The sequence below is a fragment of the Podarcis cretensis genome, assembly GCF_951804945.1.
Source record: "Podarcis cretensis genome assembly, chromosome: 15".
Lineage (NCBI taxonomy): Eukaryota > Metazoa > Chordata > Lepidosauria > Squamata > Lacertidae > Podarcis > Podarcis cretensis.
In genome coordinates this window covers 32,141,719-32,161,949 of record NC_137185.1, presented here as the reverse complement: position 1 = coordinate 32,161,949, position 20,231 = coordinate 32,141,719, and the positions used below count along the sequence as shown (strand labels likewise).

The 20,231-nt window shown below is 41.1% G+C and overlaps 1 protein-coding gene across 1 annotated transcript; it reads right to left on the bottom strand.

Annotated features, from left to right (window-relative positions):
• Positions 1-619: 619 nt before the first annotated feature.
• On the bottom strand, positions 620-18,728 carry LOC307203940 (carboxypeptidase inhibitor SmCI-like). The gene is made up of 7 exons (XM_079955240.1): positions 18,357-18,728; positions 10,560-10,739; positions 6,717-6,767; positions 4,584-4,760; positions 3,125-3,163; positions 2,313-2,492; positions 620-815 (listed from the first exon to the last, which is right to left on the bottom strand). The coding sequence occupies exons 1-7, from the start codon at positions 18,445-18,447 to the stop codon at positions 811-813; spliced, it is 723 nt and encodes a 240-aa protein (XP_079811366.1). The 5' UTR covers positions 18,448-18,728; the 3' UTR covers positions 620-810.
• Positions 18,729-20,231: the final 1,503 nt, after the last annotated feature.

Genomic DNA, 20,231 nt, shown 5'->3' with positions numbered 1-20,231 from the left:
GTTTTCCCCTGTGTGTAGATCTACCCTGTGATTTTGGGTTAGGCATAGAATATCTACCTACCTACCTACCTATATATCTATCTATCTATCTATTAGCATATGACTGACATTAAAGTTTAGAAGAAGAAACTCGTATATTCCATGTATATGGCACAGGAGGCACCTTCGTCAAAGATGCAATCCATCCTATGAAAGAGTGAAAGGAGGCCTGTCTCTTCTAAGCTGATGCCTACTGCAAGCTAGCATTTCATGCTGTCAAAGTCTCCTTTTTTAATTAATGTTAATTAATCATTCATTTTTATTCAGTTTAAAAAGTCTAATCATTGAAAGGATGAAACCCTACAACTTTTTAGAAGGCTAATTTGTTGGCGTGGTTTCTGCCAATGCCCTTAAACTAGTACCAGGGTAGATTCTGAAAGCTCTGAAGACTAGATATTCAGAACTGGAAAAAAGGCCCTTTCTGCTTGGGAGTTGCTGTCCTATTTTAAAAGACTCTCCCTCATTCTCCCCACTTTTGCCCCAGGGGTGCATGGACTTTCTAAAATGAAGACATCAATAATAATAGTAGTAACAGTAGTGGTAGTAGTAATAATGCCCAACAAATAGAGCCCACAGGATCTGGAATAACAGGTGAATTTATTGGCAAGCAAGAAAGACATTCCAGCAGACTGATACAGCAGGATAAAAGGCATACATCTTTAGAAGAAGCTGTGGGGTGAAAGGCTTCCTGGCTTGCTCTGGTGCCTTTATTCCGCAGGAGCAAATGATATGTTAATGAGTCTGAATACAGTTCTGCACAAGGATTCAATGTTAACCTGAAGGAAGAAGCAAAATGTAGGGACAATCAAATTTAAAGGTGAGAGATGCCACTATGAGGAAATGTTTCTTTGAGGGCTTTAGGCAGGAAGCTCATGATCCAAGTTTATAAAATAATGTAAAGTGTGGTGAAACTAGGCAGAGAGAAATTTTTCTTGCTTTCACAAAACTAGAAAAACCAATGAGGCTGAATGGTGGGAGATTCAGGAACAGACAAGAGGAATGACTGCTCCCCACTTAAAACGGGGGGCGGCCTTTGCATGGACGCGTGCAGCCCCTAGATCTGGAGCGGCTCCAACAGCATAGGCTTGGCTTTGCCTTCCCTCAGGTGGGATACCTGAAGGTCTCCGCCTACCTCAGTCAGTTGTCCAATCCCACCTGGGGGAAGCGTTGCCAAGGAGACCAGGCCAGGTAGGGGAGGGATTACCTGCCCACACAATAGAGGGAGGATCTTATCTGGGAATCCTCACTTGGCTCAGTTAAACTATGGAATTCATTACCCCAGGGGCTGATGATGGCCACCAGCTTATAGAACAATCCAAACTATAGAGATCTGCCTTGTTTATTAGCTTTTTTGTTGTTGTTTAGTCGTGTTTGACTCTTCATGCCTCTGGCGTGCTCTGGTTTATCGGCTACATTGGCCTAAAAACTATTGCACTAAAACTTAGGCAGCTATGGCTGGCAGAAAGCCCCCATACCTGTTGGAGGACAGAAGCACACATCCACTGTATCTACAACAACATCGCTGATATAACCCAAACCACACACACTGTTCATGTACTATGCAGGAAGCTTCTGCCGGGTTTGGAAAGGAAGGCACAGTGCTCTGACAGGTCCAAGGACCCTTGCTCCACCGTCCCAAAGCCTGCCCAGCTTCGGGAAGGAGGCAGAAGGGCTCCAGCTTCCTGTCAGCGGCCTGACACCTTCTTCCCAAAGCCCAGGAAGCTTCTGCTCAGCTTCCGGAGGTATGATGTTCACACATGCGATGTTGCAACATCACGCACGGAATGTCACCCTCCCCATAGCCTTTGCAATCTGGAGCCTCTGGCCCTAACTGTTACCTTATGAAAAATTTCACCTCACGCCACTGTTTTCCACGTTTTAATTCTGCAGAAGCTGTGGGTTCCATACAAGCCAAAGGATAACAGTGTTTATCTAGACTTCAGGTGAAAAGGTAGTTTGCAGCAAAGATACCACCTCTCCAGTAACCATCTGCCATTTTGGGAGGTGCAAGGTATTGTTTGTTTGTTTGTTTGTTTGTTTTAAAAAGGCTCTCCACATTCCATTCTCCACTTCTGTCTTCTCCAGCATCAGAGTGCATCTGCTTCTACCTCAACCCATAACTCAAAGACTATCACCAGCAACAAGGCTTCCCCCTCTCCCATGAAGTAAGTATGTTTATTGTACTACTGCAGTTGGAACAAGATCACTGCATAAACCATGTCAAGAGGTTCCTTAGGTTCTCTGGAAAAGTTGTAAAATTTCTGTATCCTTACCAGGGCCTCCACACTCCCGATGGCATTCTGCTTCATTCATAAAGTTATTTCTATTGCCATTGCAGCCACCAAATTGGAAAGGTATACACTTCTTGGTTTTGGCATCATAGTAAAAGCGAGGAAAGTTTTCATTGCATGGCCCTTTGTCTAATGGCTGTTGGCATGTGGGAAGCAAAGAGTCTGGAATTTCAGAAGGGAGAGAAGGACAAAGACACCTATTATTTCATTGTTTGAACGACAAAGGAAAACAAAGTCTGAAGGGGTCATGTTTGTGATCGCCACTCTTAAGATGATCTCAGTGACAATAATGACACTTCTGCCTTGAGATCCAGCAGTCATACTGATGGAGAGGTAAAATCATATACCAAAGGAGACTGGCTGAAACTAGCTAGGTACGACTATGATTTATGTAGTTCCATAAGGCAGATTTAGCATGGTACTACGTCTACTGCCATTGGATAGACAGTTGAGTAGAGGAGCACAGCTGAGGCTGGAATGCTACTCTCCTCCTCTGTCATCCCTACAAGAATTGCTTGAACTCCTGATTTCTGCTAGGCTGCGGTAGCTCCTGCTTAGCCCAGTGGGTCTAATGGTGGTAGACTTGGTGCTTATGGGCAGATGCTACTGTGTCTTGTGAGGACTCAAGCCTTACTATCCTGGGAACAAGGTGGAAAGTCCCAAGTGATTTAGAAACATTAGAAAAGGACTTTAAAAAGGAGACTGCAATACTGAAGAAAGCCAGCACAAGGTACAGTGAATATGAGGGTCAGACGTGAAATGCCATGAGGCTCTTACTTAGACTCAATCCTTACCTGGATTCATTTCAGGGTTTCTCGAATCTTGAGGTCTTCCTGTTATAATAAATAAGGACAAGGAGTGCAATGTTACTATATGGCAGGGGTGAGAAACCTTTTTCTATCTGAAAGTTGCAACCCCTCATGGCAACCTTACATGGCCTGCATGCTAGTGGTGGCAGGTTAGGACCAGGAGCTGCTTTTTTTTTTTTAATTGATTTTTTAGCATATCAGTTCCAACAATCATTTAATATAACTTCTTATCTTATACAATATTTTAGACTTCCGCCAACAACCTCTGAAGATCTTCCGTTCTTTATCACTTGTTCTGCATTTCTTAATTTCTCTATTACTTTTAATTGTCCTTAACTAATAATTCTTTTCAAAGTCTTTCTTGCAATATTTCACAAAACCATCCTTGCAGAACTTCTTGCAGTCCTACTAGAGTAATCTGTTTATTACAATTGCTTTTCAAATAGTCCAAATATTTACTCCAGTCCTCTAAGAATCTCTGATCCTGCAGGTTTCGAATCCTTCCTGTTAATTTATCTAATTCTGCATAGTCCATTAATTTCATTTGCCATTCTTCTTTTGTCGGAGCTGCTCTTAGCTGCCCAATGCTTATTCAAGAACAGAATAGCCACTTGCAGCTAAGGACTTACAGGAGCTCAGCTTAAGACCCAAGGCCGCCTTGTCTTTTCGCATGAATCAGCCTATAAATTAACATCCTTCCTTCTCCATATGCCATCAGAGATTAAGTGAAAGGCAATCAGATTGGATACAGTAATGCTCTCACTCAACTATGCTGTCCCAAGGAATGCTCACCTGGCACCATGCCTGATGATCTCCCCTTTCAAAGTGTTACTTATTCAGAGGCTGTGTTAACTCATGTAATCCCAATAGGAAAGAGTTGTAAACACCAGAAACCTACCAACCATGCAGCACATTTTCTGGACTCTTTCCACCACCCCTTTGACAGTTGTGTACGTTTCCGACTCTAGCATCAAAGGCTGAATTTCTTTTGACTTTTTAAAAAGCAGCAGCAGCAGAACCCCTTCCCGAAAAGGATTCCTACACTCTCATTACCCCTCTCATGTTTAAAGGGCAATGTTATGTACTAAGCTTGGATCCTAGAACAACAGGCAAGTAGGATCCTAGAATGCAACAACTGATTGGCCTGCAGGAAAAGACCAATCAGGCTCCAGGAGCGAAGCAGACTCAGCCAATCAGATGAGACTCATTGTGTAAATAATGTATATAAAAGCCTGAGGGTTTTTTTTTTGGGGGGGGGGGCAATTCAATCACTGTTTTACAAGCTGCAATAAAGAGCATGAAATCACTACAAGACTCTGAGTATATTTCAGGCAAGATTTCAGGTACTGGAGCTAAAATACCCTTAATGAGTGGATAATGTTAAAAGAAAGGTGCAAGTTGTTTTGGTTGCCTGAAATTACCATAAAAACTTATTTCTACTTACCCAATGGTTCGCACATCTGAGAACACTTCCAGTAAGACTGAAAATTGTTCTCATTGCCTCCGCAGCCACGATAAACAAATGGCAAACATCTCTTGATCCTGACATCATAATAATAACGCGTAATTTTCTCTCTGCACCATCCTACACGTTTCCTCTTTTTGCATTTCTGAGGTGGGTCTGGAGGGGGAAAGGAGGAGTGGAAAGCTCATATAATCTCTTATTCTGCAACATATTGTTTAAAATGTTGGGTGCCACCCCCGCTTTCTGCAAGACTCCGGGGGCTTACAGGGTCTGTGTTCCTTTGTAGAATTGAGACACGACAGAGAATGTTGTAGCTTTAAGAAATATGGTTTATTCAACTCTTTACACCTACGGTCTGCATGGAGGGAGTTACAGCATGGTCATTTCAAGAGGGGCTTGTCCCCCACAGCAGTGCAGCCAGCCTTTAGCCAGCCTGTCCAAGATGGATCCCAGTCTCTCTTCTCCCTTCTTCTCAGAATACCCTGCTAAAAACTCTCTCTTCCTGTCATCTCACACTGAAGCACCACTCCCATGTAAAGACACGTTAATTATTTCTTTTAATTGGGGGGGGGGCATGTTGTGGGCCAAGCCACTGCAAGCACCTTGTCCAGATCCTAAGGCCTCGTCAACTAATACAAATCCCATATTATCAGGTAAGTTGTGTCAGACACCTTACCTGCTCCATAATAATGGTAGCATAGCAAATGAGACTGAAATTATTATTATTATTATTATTATTATTATTATTATTATTATTCCCTACTGCCCTTTATCTGAGAATCACAGGGCAGTTTACAATATAAAAACACAAAAATATGTACCATAGTAACAGACAAAAACAATACCACCACATAGTTTAAAAGGCTATAGATTTTTTTAATAAGGCAAAGGCCTGGAAGAAGAGGGATGTTTCTATCCAAAAAGCACCTGGCAAACTTGTCATTGAAAGCCTTTGATGGTTCCAACATTCTGTTCCCATCATCAAATGTCAACAGTTTCCTCACTACATGAAAAAGCTCCACTGGCCAGCTGCTTGAGGATGGAATGAGGGAGCAAAGTAAACATGATTTGTTTCCTTCATCACAATGCAGCAGGCACAACTATGCACTCTTGTTTCCTGCAACTTCACTTCTTGCAATGAGGGAACCACCAGAAGGTCCTCGGCACTGGACCTCAGTGTCTGGGCTGAACAATGGGGGGTGGAGACGCTCCTTCAGGTACACAGGGTCCAAGGCGGTTTAGGGCTTTAAAGGTCAGCACCAACACTTTGAATTGTGCTCGGAAACATAGCGAGAGCCAATGTAGGTCTTTCAGGACTGGTGTTATATAGACTTGGAGGCCGCTCCCAGTCACCAGTCTAGTTGCCTCATTCTGGATTACTTGTAGTTTCCAAGTCACTTTCAAAGGTTGCCCCACAAAGAGTGCATTGCAGTAGTCTAAGTGGGAGATAACCAGAGCATGTACCACTCCAGTGACACAGTGCACAGGCAGGTAGGGTCTCAGCCAGCATACCAGATGGAGCTGGCAGACAGTCGCCTTGGATGCAGAATTCACCTGTGCCTCCATGGACAGCTGTGAGTCTAAAATGACTCCCAGGCTGCACACCTGGTCCTTCAGGGGCACAGTTACCCCATTCAGGACCAAGGAGTTCGCTACACACGCACACCCTCTACCCCGCTCCAAACAGTACAGATTTGGAGAATAGGATATTATTTAAACTTAACAAAAAAGGGTTATCTGCAATCATTATTCTAACTGTGTTGGGCACTTTTTAAAATGGGGGTCAGTGTGCAACCTCCCCAATGCAGTGAAGGCCAACTTAACTTGACTATGAACTAGAAGCAGTATTCAGCTTCGTTCCCTTTTGTTGAGCCACACAACTTCCAGTGTTGAACACCAAGATCCTTACTGTGTGAACCAAGGCCTACTCACCAAGCCTCACAGAACTGGTTGGCAAGCTGAGGGGGTCCCTGCCCATTATCTTGGTGCTTAAGTTATAGCACAGGCCTGCCTGTTGCGACTGTCTTACCTCTCATATTTGCAGGCATTCTCCCTGTACTAATCATGCACCTCACTGAGGAAGACAGAACAGACTAGAATAGGAACTCTTACCTTGTCTCCACCTCATATCAATTCCCATACTTGACCAGGACACAAGGAGTTCTACAAAAAGGACAAGGGGAAGATTGTTACAGTATGGTATGTTTGATGTGAATGAGTGTCCAGTACTGTCAAAACCACTTTTATATTAGAGTTCTATAGGAAAACAAAAGGGGGTATTTCAGCAACTTAGCAATTAGCTAGACACTCAGGAGCTGTTCTTAATCTAAGTTACCATTCTTTTCTTGAATAAACTTCAGGCTATTTTAACTGAGCCTTATTGGAGCCTTAGAAGAAATCAGCCTCATCTTGACATAGCCAAAAAAAAAAAGTAAGGCTTTCCAATAGGTTACCGATCAAAGGATTGGTGTAATATGCTCAAACTGTTTTGTCCTGGTTAGCAACCTTGTAACGACACACACGACATAACAGGCTGTACGTAACAGTATAACTTCTATTTCAAAAAACAATTCAACGTATCATGTCACAATATGCAATTCCATAGGCCAATTTACCCTATGAGCGGAACACATACTGAGAGATTAAAGTCCAGTTTATTTAAATTATTAAATTAAATAAAATCTACCATTTCTATCAAAAAATGAACTGGGGGAGAAGTTTGGTTGTGATCAATCAATAGTTCCTGAATCTGTGACTTAACAACATCTAAAGAAACATTGGTATATAGGGAAGAGACAGCCCACGTAGCCACAATACTATGTTGGGTAACAGTCATGTTCTCAATAAGGGTTATAATGTGTTTAGTATCCTGAATATAGGACGGAGTTTCTTTAGTAAAGGGATGTAAAAAAGAATCAATAAAATGTGAACAATTTTCCAAAAGGAAACCTGAAGCTGAGACGATAGGTCTCCCAGGTGGTGGTAACCTATTTTTATGTATTTTTGGAAGGGTGTGAAATATTGGTACTCTGGCATGTTCAGGACATAAAAATTCTGCCAGTGGTATGTCTACGTAGCCCAAAGATACAGCTTCATTTAAAATTGTCTGAAGTTTGTTCTTCACCGATATGGTGGGATCACCAGATAAGGGCGAGTAGAAATTAGAATTATTCAGTTGTTTCTCTGCTTCTTTAATGTGATCAATCTTGTTCATTAAGACAATAGCTCCACCCTTATCTGCTGGTGTTATAATTATATTCTTGTCTGCAGCGAGTTTGCTCAGGATCACTGAGTCCTCCTTGCTTAGATTATATTGCATGTGTCCCTTCTTCTTTTCTTTACTATTTAAATCACGATGTACCAAATGTTGAAATGTTGTAATTAGGTGATTGTGGGAGACTGGGCTGAAGGTAGATTTGCACTGAACTTGAAACGTTCAGGTATCCATGGCCTGTTACCAAAAAAACCCCCTTAATTTAATCTGCCGAATCAATTTAAATCAATCAATCCTTGTTTGGAAAGCAGAGTACTTGGGTGTAGATACAGAACCTAAACCTATATTCAACACGCGGAGTTCATCTGGAGTAAGTTTTCTTTGGGATAAATTAACTACTAAAGAAGTACTATTGCTGTCTGTGCTTACTTCCTCTTGTTTGGGTGCCTAATGCACTGTTTGGAAAAAGAATGCTAAGTGAGACCGGATCTGAGTCTAAGCTCCCTATCTTCATCTGTACCACTGCTACTGGATAAACTATCATAATCTGTAGGCATGGTAAAACGATGCTGCTTGTCGGACCTATTGGATAGTCTGTTGACTTGTCCAGATGGGCTAAGCCATAAATAAACCCTACCTGTAGCGTAATCTTTGAGATCTCTACTGATTTTCTTTTTCTTAAAATTAGATAATTCATTGGAGAAACTCTAGAATTCTCAAAAGAATAGACTGTATCTCCTGATCAATCCGCTGGACTTTAATCTCTCAGTATACAGTATGTTCCGCTTATATGATAAGTAGGTCTATGGAATTACTGTATTTTTTGCTCTATAAGACTCACTTTTTCCCTCCTAAAAAGTAAGGGGAAATGTGTGTGCGTCTTATGGAGCGAATGCAGGCTGCACAGCTATCCCAGAAGCCAGAACAGCAAGAGGGATTGCTGCTTTCATTGTGCAGCGATCCCTCTTGCTGTTCTGGCTTCTGAGATTCAGAATATATATTTTTCTTGTTTTCCTCCTCCAAAAACTAAGTGTGTCTTGTGGTCTGGTGCGTCTTATAGAGCAAAAAATACGGTACATATTGTGATATGATATGCTGAATTGCTTTTTTGAAATAGAAGTTATACTGTTACATGCAGCCTGTTACATCATGTGTGTCATTACTAGTATTGTATTTACGTAACAAAAGGTTCAGCGGTGCTTTGTATCTGGTTAGCAACCTGGCTGCTGAATTCTGCACCAGCTGGAGTTTCTGAAGTGTCTTCAGAGGCAGTCTTGCGTAAAACACATTGTAGTACTCTAACCTAGAGGCTACCAGAGCACTGATGACAGAAGTTAGGCTGTCCCTGTCCAAACAGGGGCACAGCTGGCCCACCAGCCAAACCTGATTGAAGGCATTTTGCACCACCAAGGTCACCTGAGCCTCAAGCGACAGAGAGAGTGTACGGTAATCAAGAGCAAGCAGCCTCCCATCCATCTAGTCTAGGGAACTACTTAAGAATAGTGCCTCAGCCTTATCTGGATTTCATCTCAGTTTGTTGGCTCTCTTTGAGTTCATTACCAAGGCAAGACAATGATCCAGCAGATGTAAAGGAGAAGTAGAGCTGTGTGTCATCAGCATATTGCGTGGCTATTCCCGCCCCCTCCTACAGCTGGAGTAAATAAAGACACCGGACACCAGAATTTAGGTTAATGTGCGAAAAATGGCCACAACTTTATTGATTACAGGTAAGAGTGGTATTGGCTTAGGCATTGGCCCTAACAGACTATCTGGTCTAACCGGGAAGGGTTAAACACCAGCAGGGGGAGCCCCTGAGATACTCATCCCTAGGCGCTCCCCGAGGGGTTACCACTCAGGAGCGCGCTTTAGGCCCTAGCCTCCGTAGGTTTTGGACGAGGCGACGCCCCTCGGAGTCCTTTAATGAACTACCCTTCAAGAATTGGGGGAGGTGATGGCGTTCCTCCCCCCGATCTCATTTGCATAACAATACCCCTGCCAATGCCTAACCGCCAATACCAAGGAGTTGTGACGTTTGCTACGAGGTAGGTGGAAAACCAAGTGGCTTCAAAATTCCAGCCAATTAGCCAAATGGAAAAACTCCTACCAGGCCCCTTGCGGCGACCAGCCGAAGCCCATAGCAACGTCCAAATGCGAAACCTAAAGGGCGGGTGGGTGGGAAACCGCAGCTGCTGTAAAGGAGGAAAAGGGGCGAGCCAGGGCTGCCCCGACCTTAAGTGCCCCAAGGACGGCCCGCCCCTGCCGCCAGCCGATTGGCTGACACTGCAGGAGATAAATAATAATGGGAATCCCTGGGTCCCGCAGGGCTGGCGCCAGCCCCGCGAGAGTGTAGGCGGGGTCGTGAGCCCTTCAACACCCCCCCTCCTAAATTCGGGAGTGGCTTTACTGACAACATACTTCAAAACTCTGGATGACCCCACTCAGGGGTTTAATGTAGATGTTCAACAGTATGGGGGATGACATTGAACCCATGGGGCTGAAGAGCATTCTCTGAGCATCACCCTCTGGAAGCAACCATTCAGGTAGAACCGGAACAACTGTAAAGCAGCGCCACTCTAACTCAGACAGCTGCTCCAGAAGCATAAAAACTCTAGCAGCAGAGAGCATAATCAGTATAAGAGATTCTCAAACAATAAGATATTTGAAACAGATTTTCACTTCAAACATTTGGGAATTTAAAAGGCTTAGGAAAATAGAGGGGGGTGGGAAATATTTGCCCTTACCAAACCTTTCACACTCGTAAATGCAATCAAAGAGATTTGCAAAGTTATTTCTGTTGCCTCCGCAGCCACCGTAAATGAACGTCTTGCACATGCTGTTCTTAAAATCGTAGTAATAATTTTCAAGATCTAATTTGCACCGTCCAGGTCTTGGAGGGAGTCTACATTTTCTAGGCATAGTTTCTGGGTGGGGGAGAGATGGGAAGATATCATATATTGCATCTCATTTCATTTCATCTTTTGAAACATAGAAGAAAACAAAGTTGTTACATTTGTAAATCAAACGTCTAATACTATCTGATACTATCTCTGCCTAGTAGCTACAGATGGAACCTCCACAATGGGACCCAATGATCTTTTTTTTTATAATAATATTTATTAAATTTTATATAACCAATAAAAAACATACATAATAACATAATATTTTCCATTATCCACATTTCATTCTCAACTTTGGACTTCCTCACATCTCTTGTTCCTGCTTTCTAAACATAAATTTTACCAGCAAATTATTAACTTGATGTAATTCATATAATATAATTTTTCCAATATTTAATGTCTCAAATTTTGGGGTTTAACATACTCTTATTGAAGCTTAATCATAAAATATTACTTATCCCAGATTTATCTTTTCATCTTCCAATTGAATTTAAATTTATATTCTTTATAACTAGTTTGTTGAAGCCATGTTTTTGCTAATCTTACATCTTTCTTAACAGTCATACAATTTACAATGTTTTTGTAAATAGTCCTTGAATTTCTTCCAGTCTTCCTCCACCAGTTCTTCTCCCAGGTCTCGGATTCTGCCCGTCATCTCCGCCAGTTCCATATAGTCTATCAGTTGCATCTGCCATTCTTCCAGTGTGGGTAATTCTTGAGTTTTCCAGCTTTTAGCAATGAGTATCCTTGCTGCTGTTGTAGCGTACATAAAAAAGGTTCTATCCTTCTTTTGCACACTCTGACCAACAATGCCCAAGAGAAAGGCCTCTGGTTTCTTAAGGAAGGTATACTTAAATACCTTTTTCAGTTCATTATAAATCATTTCCCAGAAAACCTTCACTCTAGGGCAAGTCCACCAGAGGTGAAAGAATGTTCCTTCAGCTTCTTTACACTTCCAACATTTATTATCAGACACATGGTATATCTTTGCAAGCTTGACTGGGGTCATGTACCACCTGTATATCATTTTCATAATATTTTCTTTCAAGGCATTACATGCCGTAAATCTCAAACCTGTGGTCCATAACTTTTCCCAGTCAGCAAACATGATGTTGTACCCTATGTCCTGTGCCCATTTTATCATGGCTGATTTGACTGTTTCATCCTGTGTATTCCATTTTAACAGCAAATTATACATTCTTGAAAGTATCTTAGAGCTGGGTTCTAACAGTTCAGTTTCTAACTTTGATTTTTCCACCTGGAATCCTACCTTTTTATCCAACTTAAAAACTTCTTTAATCTGAGCATAATGTAGCCAATCTCGCACTTTATCTTTTACTTTGTCCATACTCTGCAACCTCCAGTTATCTCCATCTTTTTCTATTATTTCCCAATATTTCGGCCATTTGGCCTCCATATTGAGTTTTTTCACAGCCTTAGCCTCCATTGGTGATAACCACCTTGGGGTCTTGTTTTCCAATAAGTCTTTATATTTCAGCCAGACATTAAATACTGCTTTTCTGACAACATGGTTCTTGAAATTCTTATGTATTTTAGCCTTGTCATACCACAGATATGCATGCCACCCAAACACATTGTTGAATCCTTCCAAATCTAAAACATCAGTGTTCTCAAGAAGTAGCCAGTCTTTCAACCAGCAGAAAGCTGCTGATTCATAATACAACTTTAGGTCTGGCAGGGCAAATCCCCCTCTTTCTTTAACATCAGTTAATATCTTAAACTTAATTCTGGGCTTTTTGCCCTGCCAGACAAATCTTGAAATATCTCTCTGCCACCTCCCAAAACACTCCATTTTGTCCACAATCTGCAAAGTTGAAACAAAAATAACATTTTTGGCAATACATTCATCTTAATTGCAGCAATACGTCCTGTCAAAGAAAGTTTCAGTCTTGACCAAGCATCTAAATCCCTTTTAATTTCAGACCAACATTTTTCATAATTGTCTTTAAATAAGTTCCTGTTCTTCGCTGTTATATTTACCCCTAGGTATCTCACTTTTTTAACCACATTTAATTCTGTCTCTTTCTGAAACCTTTCTGATTCTGAAGAAGTCAATTTTTTTTCCAAAACCTTAGTTTTTTGCTTATTAAGTTTAAATCCCGCCACTCGACCAAACTAATAAATCAGTTGTAATACCCTTTTAGTACTGGGCTCTGGCTCCTGTAGGGTCAAAACTAGGTCATCTGCAAATGCTTTCAATTTGTATTGTTTCGCTCCGACCTGGGTACCTTCCACCCGCCGGTCTCTTCTGATCATATTCAAGAGCACTTCTAGGACCGATATAAATAACAAAGGGGATATAGGGCAACCTTGTCGTATTCCTTTTTCAATTCTAAACTCTTCTGTCACCACATTGTTGACTATCAGTTTTGCCTTTTGCTCTGAATAAATTGCCTCTATCCCATTATAAAACCCCCGCCCCACTCCCATTCCTTCCAAATTTTTCTTCATAAACTTCCAGGAGATATTATCAAAGGCCTTCTCCGCGTCTATAAATATCAAAACTGCTTTTGTATTAATGTTTGTTTGCAGGAGTTCCAAAATATCAATAATGTTCCTTGTGTTTGCAAACAAATGTCTACCTGGGAGAAAGCCTGCCTGGTCCTTGTGAATTACTTCATTTAAGACTTTTTTAAATCTACTTGCTAAAATGTCTGCAAATATTTTGTAATCCACATTTAGGAGGGAGATGGGGCGGTAATTCTTAAGTTGTGTTTTTTCAGTTTCTAGTTTAGGTATCAATGTGATGAAAGCTTCTTTCCACGACTCCGGTGCCTTCTTCCCCTCCATAATTTCATTGCAAACCTCCATTAATGGATGTATCAAATAGTCTTTCAATGTCTTATAATATTTGGAGGTAAGCCCATCTGGCCCTGGAGACTTGCCCAATTGCATGTTCTGAATGGCCTCCTCAATCTCTAATTGTGTTATTTTATAATTCAGGATTGTTCTTTTCCGGAGAGTCAACTTTGGTAAACCATTCTTCTTTAGAAACTGTTCTATCTCTGATTCATTTTGCGGCCCTTGAGTATATAGTTGTTTAAAATATCTCTGGAAGGACTTTCTGATTTCCACTGGGTTCTGAATATTTCTTCCCTCAATTTCTAAATTTGTTACTGTGTTCAGCTTTTGTCTCTTTTTCAGCTGCCATGCTAGCAGCTTTCCACATTTATTTGCCGATTCAAAGGATCTTTGTTTCATTAACTTAACTTTCCATTCCACTTCCTGGTTTATCAGTTTTGAATATTGTGCTTGATAATGTTTGATTTCTCTTAATATCTCCTTTGATTTCGGTCTCGATCTTAACTTCTTCTCGCCTTCTTTAATTTTCTCCAAGATCTTATCTTTCTTATCATTCTGTACTTTTTTCTTGATAGTATTCTGTTGTATCAGAAACCCCCTCATGACCGCCTTACTTGCGTCCCATACAGTTCTTTTTTCCACCGTAGTATTCAGGTTTATCTCGAAATAGTCCTTCAAGGCTTTTTGGGCCTTTTTAATAATGTCCTGATCTCTAAACAAGTTGTCATTCATCCTCCATCTAAAGGAGCCGGTTGGAGTTAATCTCATATCCATCTTCACCGCATTATGGTCGGAGCAAGTCTTTGGGCAGATTTCCACTTTTTTTATCTTGGGTGCCAGGCCTCTGGTTATCCAAATTTGGTCAATTCTTGTCCATGTCAGTTGGGCTTCAGAAAAGAATGTTCCTTCTCTTCCTAGAGGGTTCTTTGTTCTCCAAATGTCAATCAAGTCCATGTTGTCAGTCATGTCAAAGAATGTTTTCGGTAGTCTGCCGTCTTTTGTCACGTTTTGGCTATGTGACTTATCCATGTTGGTTGATACCACTCCATTCAAATCTCCCATCATGATGATGTTATCATAGTCCAGATAGTCCAGCATGATCTCGTGCAGCTTCTTGTAGAATTCCGATTTTCCCTCATTTGGCGCATAAATTCCTAATAGCAAAAACTTTTCTCCTTGGGTCTGAATCTCTATTGCCAAAATTCGTCCTTGTTCATCTTTAAATAAAAATTTTGGTGACAGGCTCTCTTTTGCATATATCACCACACCTCTTTTCTTTACTCGGTCCAATGAAATAAATTCTTGGCCTAATCTTTTATTTATTAACACTTTTCTATGTAGCCTAGTCACATGTGTTTCTTGCAAGCAAATAACGTCCAATTGTTCTTTTTTCAAAATATGAAATATCCTTCTCCTTTTCTCCGGATTGTTGGCGCCATTTATGTTCCAACTCAGAAATTGCAGAGACATCCTGGTCAAATCTGTTATTGTTCTAGTGGTGGTATCTTTTTATCCTGGTCTACAGACCCCAGAGGTGTAGATGTGGGTTCAGGCTGTGGTCCAGCCCCTGAGGGTCTTTCAATCCCTTTCTGAAGGTCCTCTCCGTACGAATTCAAAAATTTATCTCTGTCTTCAGCTGTTTTAATTTTAATCTTCTTCCCCCTGAACGTAAAAGATAGTCCTTGTGGAAATTCCCACCTAAAGATAATCAGGTTGCTCCTCAACAGCTTGACTAATTCAAGGTAGGTAGATCTAAGAACCAAAAGTTGTTTAGGAATATCCTTGTAAATCTCTGCTCTTTTGTCCAAAATTTCGAGTGACTTTCCGTAATGTAGTCCTAGTATTTTATCCCTTTCCTCCTTGGATCTCAGGGTAATCAAACAGTCTCTGGGCTTGTCCTCCCTTGTAAGTTTTCCAAGTCTGAAAGCAGTCACAATTTTAAAGTCCTTTTCCTCCTCCAAAGGCCACCACTTGGAAAATTCTTTTGTTAAAAACTCAGTTAAATTCCCTTGTTCGTGTTCAAGTTCTGGTATAAACCTCAATTTTAGGTTGTTTTCCCTGGCCCGAAGTTCAATCATAGACAGATAGGCCTGTTGTTCCCCAACCTGCTTATGGAGTGGTCTCACCTCCTGCTCCAATACTGCAGTTCTCTGAATGGCTTCCTCTGCCAATCTCCGATTTTCTACAGTGGATTCAGATAAATTGCTGATTGCTTGAGCATTCGAAATAACTTGTTCAGTTAACTTGTTAACAGAGTCTCTGGTCTGGTCAATCTTTGCCGTTTGTTCATCCACCTTTTTATCTAGGCCTTCCAATTTTTCAAGTATTTTGTCTAATACTGAAGCAGTTCCGCCTGCTGCCATATCTTCACCCGGCGGCTGCTCACTTTCTTCTAGTTCCAAAACAGCAGGGACCGATGATCTGCGCGGCTGGGAAAGTAAATTCAAAGTTGTTTGCTTTTTTGCTTTACCCGCTCTTGCTTGTCTCCCAGTGCCGCTCATTCCACTTCTGTCTACGAGTCAAGGTCAAACTGAGTATGTTCTCATGGGAATCCACAAGCCCATGAGATAAACAACCACGTAGGAGGAAAGGAAACCAAAAGGAAAGTCACATATAATTGTAAATCCAAAGATCCTCTAGGGGGAGTCCACTTGTATTGTAGGGAAGAAGTCAAATTAATTAAAAGAATGTCCAAACAGCCTTTAATTTCTTGAAAAACCTTCAGCAGTTGTATTTAGCAGAGTTGGTCTCAATATATAACAATGTCTCAATAAGTGCAAGATGTAACAATTCAAAGCAACAGTTCCATTTAGGCTCAGCTAATACTGGCTCCAGTAACAAAATATCAAAGTCTTGCAATCTGACAGTTCTAATGTCTAGGCAGTCCAACTGCCTGGGATTCTTTACCAATTTGTAAATCCAACAGTGGAGGTATCAGACAGTTCATAGATTAAAATAAAACTTTCAAAAGTTAAGTCCTGAAGTAGCTTAAGTAGATGTAAGAATTGATTGTCCTTTAACAGCTCTTCAAAGGCTCCAAGCATCAAAGCCTTTGCTTTAAATCTTAAGCAGTGGCAAGAGACGGACTTCCTGGTTGCGTCTCTCGTTTTTAGCCAAATTAGCGAAAATTTTGGTCCCAAACCTTATCTTTTCTTGTCTTACTCACGAGTTGTTGGTTCCGAGCCGAATGATCCCAGGAAAAGAGGACAGCGCTCGCCGACAGCAGCTACGCGGCTTCACTCCGCAGAAAGAGCGATTGACTCACAGCACCGCACCCCCTTCTACGGTCCGGAGCCTCTTACGAGGTCCCTTCAACGTTTCGGGGAGCGCTCCTGGTGCCCGCCGAGTCCCACGGCCACAGGCTTACGCTGCCTGTGGTTTTCCGATGTGGGTCTCCACTGCGCCGTAGCGGACGACCCGTTCCTGCGGAGCTCCCTCTTCGCAGTTAGAAGAGGGCAGTCATTGCCGGACGCGCCGCCTCCGGAAGTCATCGGCGTTCCACAATGGGACCCAATGATCATATCTACCAAAGAGCCAACTGGAAGCCTAATTTTCCCCCATTGTAAATAGTCCAGTTGTGATCTCTCCTATAGGCCTTAAGATGACTATAACATACCAATGTGGTAAATCTGATGAAGTCTGTGTATTCATGATGACTGTGAAGCTGCTATACAACCTTCCCTATCCCCCCACTGGTCTCTCCATCAGTCTTTCACTTGCACCTGCTCTAATTAAAAAATTAGTTTTGCTTGGTGCATCATCAAGAACAAAAAATGTGGAGGTATTAGTGATGAGGTAGGGGCTCCTACTCCCTCGCTCCTTTGGAATGGATGATGGGTTGTGATGCTTCCAAAACTTGCAGTTAGTCCGTTCATAAGTTGAATGCCATATACTGATGATGTCCACATGTATAATGAGCCAACTTCATTTTGATCCAACCAAGTTTACTAGTACTGCAATTCAATCTGAGATTGATTTTGAGTTCATTTATATTCTACACCCCTGAGATGTCTGCAAGATGGAAGGCAGGAGTTCTTAGGTAATGGCTCTAGCGAGAGGCTTTCCAAAGGTGATTTAATCAAATTCTCTTTATTTATGTAACTTCCTGAAATCTAAAAGTGTCTTTGAGAAGTTAGGAAGCGTGACGCCTGATGCATGCTTTCAAAATACAGCTAGAGACATCGCTGGAATTAGTGGCATATGTGGTACATAACATGGTTTCAGGAGCTGTATGGGGGAGAAATATAGCTGCTCCCATGGCATGATTTGTGTGGTTGTTGTTGTTGTTGTTGTTAGCATACAAACCCTGGAAATAACTTAATGTGAGCACTTCACAGAGATGCTTCTGGCTCTGTTGTGAAAGATGTGCAAAACGAACTGTGCCTCTAGGCCTCTAGATCTCTTACCTTGAAGAAAATTACAGAGAATAAAGAAGCAGCAGTTTTAAATCCCTTGGGCCACCTCATATTAACAAAATCTTTTAATAACAGGCAGGTAACTTGAATTTGAAGCACTTGAGTTTGCAGCACAGCAAGCAAATTGTGAGTGGTGATGGGATCACTAGTTAGGGTGCAAGTACTTCTGCAAGGCCCAAAGGAATGTACCCAGTATAGGGAACACCCCAAGTGGAGGGGCCAGAGAGAGATGTATACAGGCAGGCTATACACATGCCAGAGAATTGTTGTCCCTATGACACCAGCACACTACTCTGTCCATGCCTCCATATCCCATCCATTCTGCAATGGATGCCTCTCCTGCAGAGAGGCTGGGGGCCTGCAAACTAGTTGCCTACATGAGCCAGAACAATGGAAAGCTTACCTTTTGTATAGGCAAAGAAACCCTGCATCTTAGACCAAGGTGCAAATAATCCCAGGATGAGGAAAAGGAGTGCAGTGTCGCTGCACTGCATGGCGGCTGTTTGATGTGGACGCTCAGTGCTGAGAGGAACCTCTTTAATAGCGAGAGGTGTTCATTTAGATGGCAATCAAAAACAATTTTTTGGCAGGTAGGGACACTCTGAAGCGACTCTGCTAAGATCAAGGTAACTTCCTGTTCTTGAATAAGAACTGTTCTGAACTAGGAACATAGTGGAATAATCAAGTAAATCAGCATAACCTTGGCATGGCCAGAAATATTTCTGTCCCCATAAGATGGTGATTCAAGCCTACTTTGCTGCCTCCTCCTTCTCCAAGTATTTGTACAGCCTGGCACCTGATGACAAACAATAGGGGTTTATTGGTTAATAGGCTCTTGTGACTTGTGGCTGTTAGAAGCTTCAGGAAGGCCCTGGCAAGAAAGAGCAGATCAGATGAAACTATTAGAGGAATAACGGTAGGAAATAAATCATATAAACTAAAAGCATTTGCAGATGACCTTGTGATTACGGTAGAGGACCCAAAAAAGTCTCTACCAAAGGTGTTAGAAAAGATCCAGGATTTTGGACAGCTATCAGGTTTTAAATTAAACAAGAACAAGACTAAGGTCTTGGTGGAAAATGTGACAGAGCAATATAAAAAGGAGTTACAACAGATTACAGACTAAACTATTTACAAAAAAGTCAAATATTTGAGGGTATGGCTGACAGCTAAGAATATTAATATATTCAAAGATAACTATGAAATTACATGGAGAGAAATAAAAAGGAATTTAGAAATCTGGGGAAGAATGAATTTATCGCTTTGAGAAAGAATATCAGTGATTAAAATGATTGTATTGCTAAGAATGTTATTTTTATTCCAATCGATCCTGGTGGTATACGGTACTGGATACTTTAAAGAATGGCAAAAAGATATTAATAGATTTATCTGGTGAGGAAGAAACCAAGGATAAAATATAAATTATTATCAGATGCTAAAGAGAGGGAGGGCTTCGCCCTGCCAGATTTGAAATTATATTATGAGGCATCCTGCATTTGCTGGATCCGGGAATGGATAATATTGAAAAATAGAGATATTCTAGATTTAGAAGGGCATGATAATAGATTTGGATGGCATGCATACTTATGGTATGAAAAAGCAAAAGTAGAAAAAAAATTTAAGAATCACATAATAAGGTAATCAATTTTTAGGGTATGGGAGAAATATAAAGATTTATTAGAACAAAAAACACTGTGGTGGCTCTCCCCATTAGAAGCAATATCTTTGAAAAAAGTGAACATGAGGGCTAATTGACAGACATATAGAGAGCTGTTAACCGAAGTAGAAAACCAGGTAAAATTAAAAGACTTTGAAGAGATAAGAGAACTGGTAACAGACTGGTTAAAGTATTATCAATTAAATGATATCTTTAAGACAGATAAAAAGAAAGGTTTTAGTTATGAGTTATCAAGAATTCCAAAAGATGTTTTAGAAAATAGTATAAAATTATTGTAGAAAATGTATGATTTGCTCCTGAAATGGCATGCAAAAGACAAACAGGTCAAATCAGTGATGATAAATTGGGCAAAAGTTTTGGGACATAATAAACAAATGGCAGACTGGGAGAGGCTTTGGAAAACAGATTTAAAATTCACAGCATGTTGTTCACTGAAAGAAAATTAAATGAAAATGATGTACCGGTGGTATTTGACTCCTGTTAATTTAGCAAAAATGTATAGAACAAGTACAAATACTTGGTGGAAATGCAAAGAAAAAGAATGTATCTTTTATCATATGTGGTGGACATATAAAGTAACTAAAAATTCTGGGAGATGAT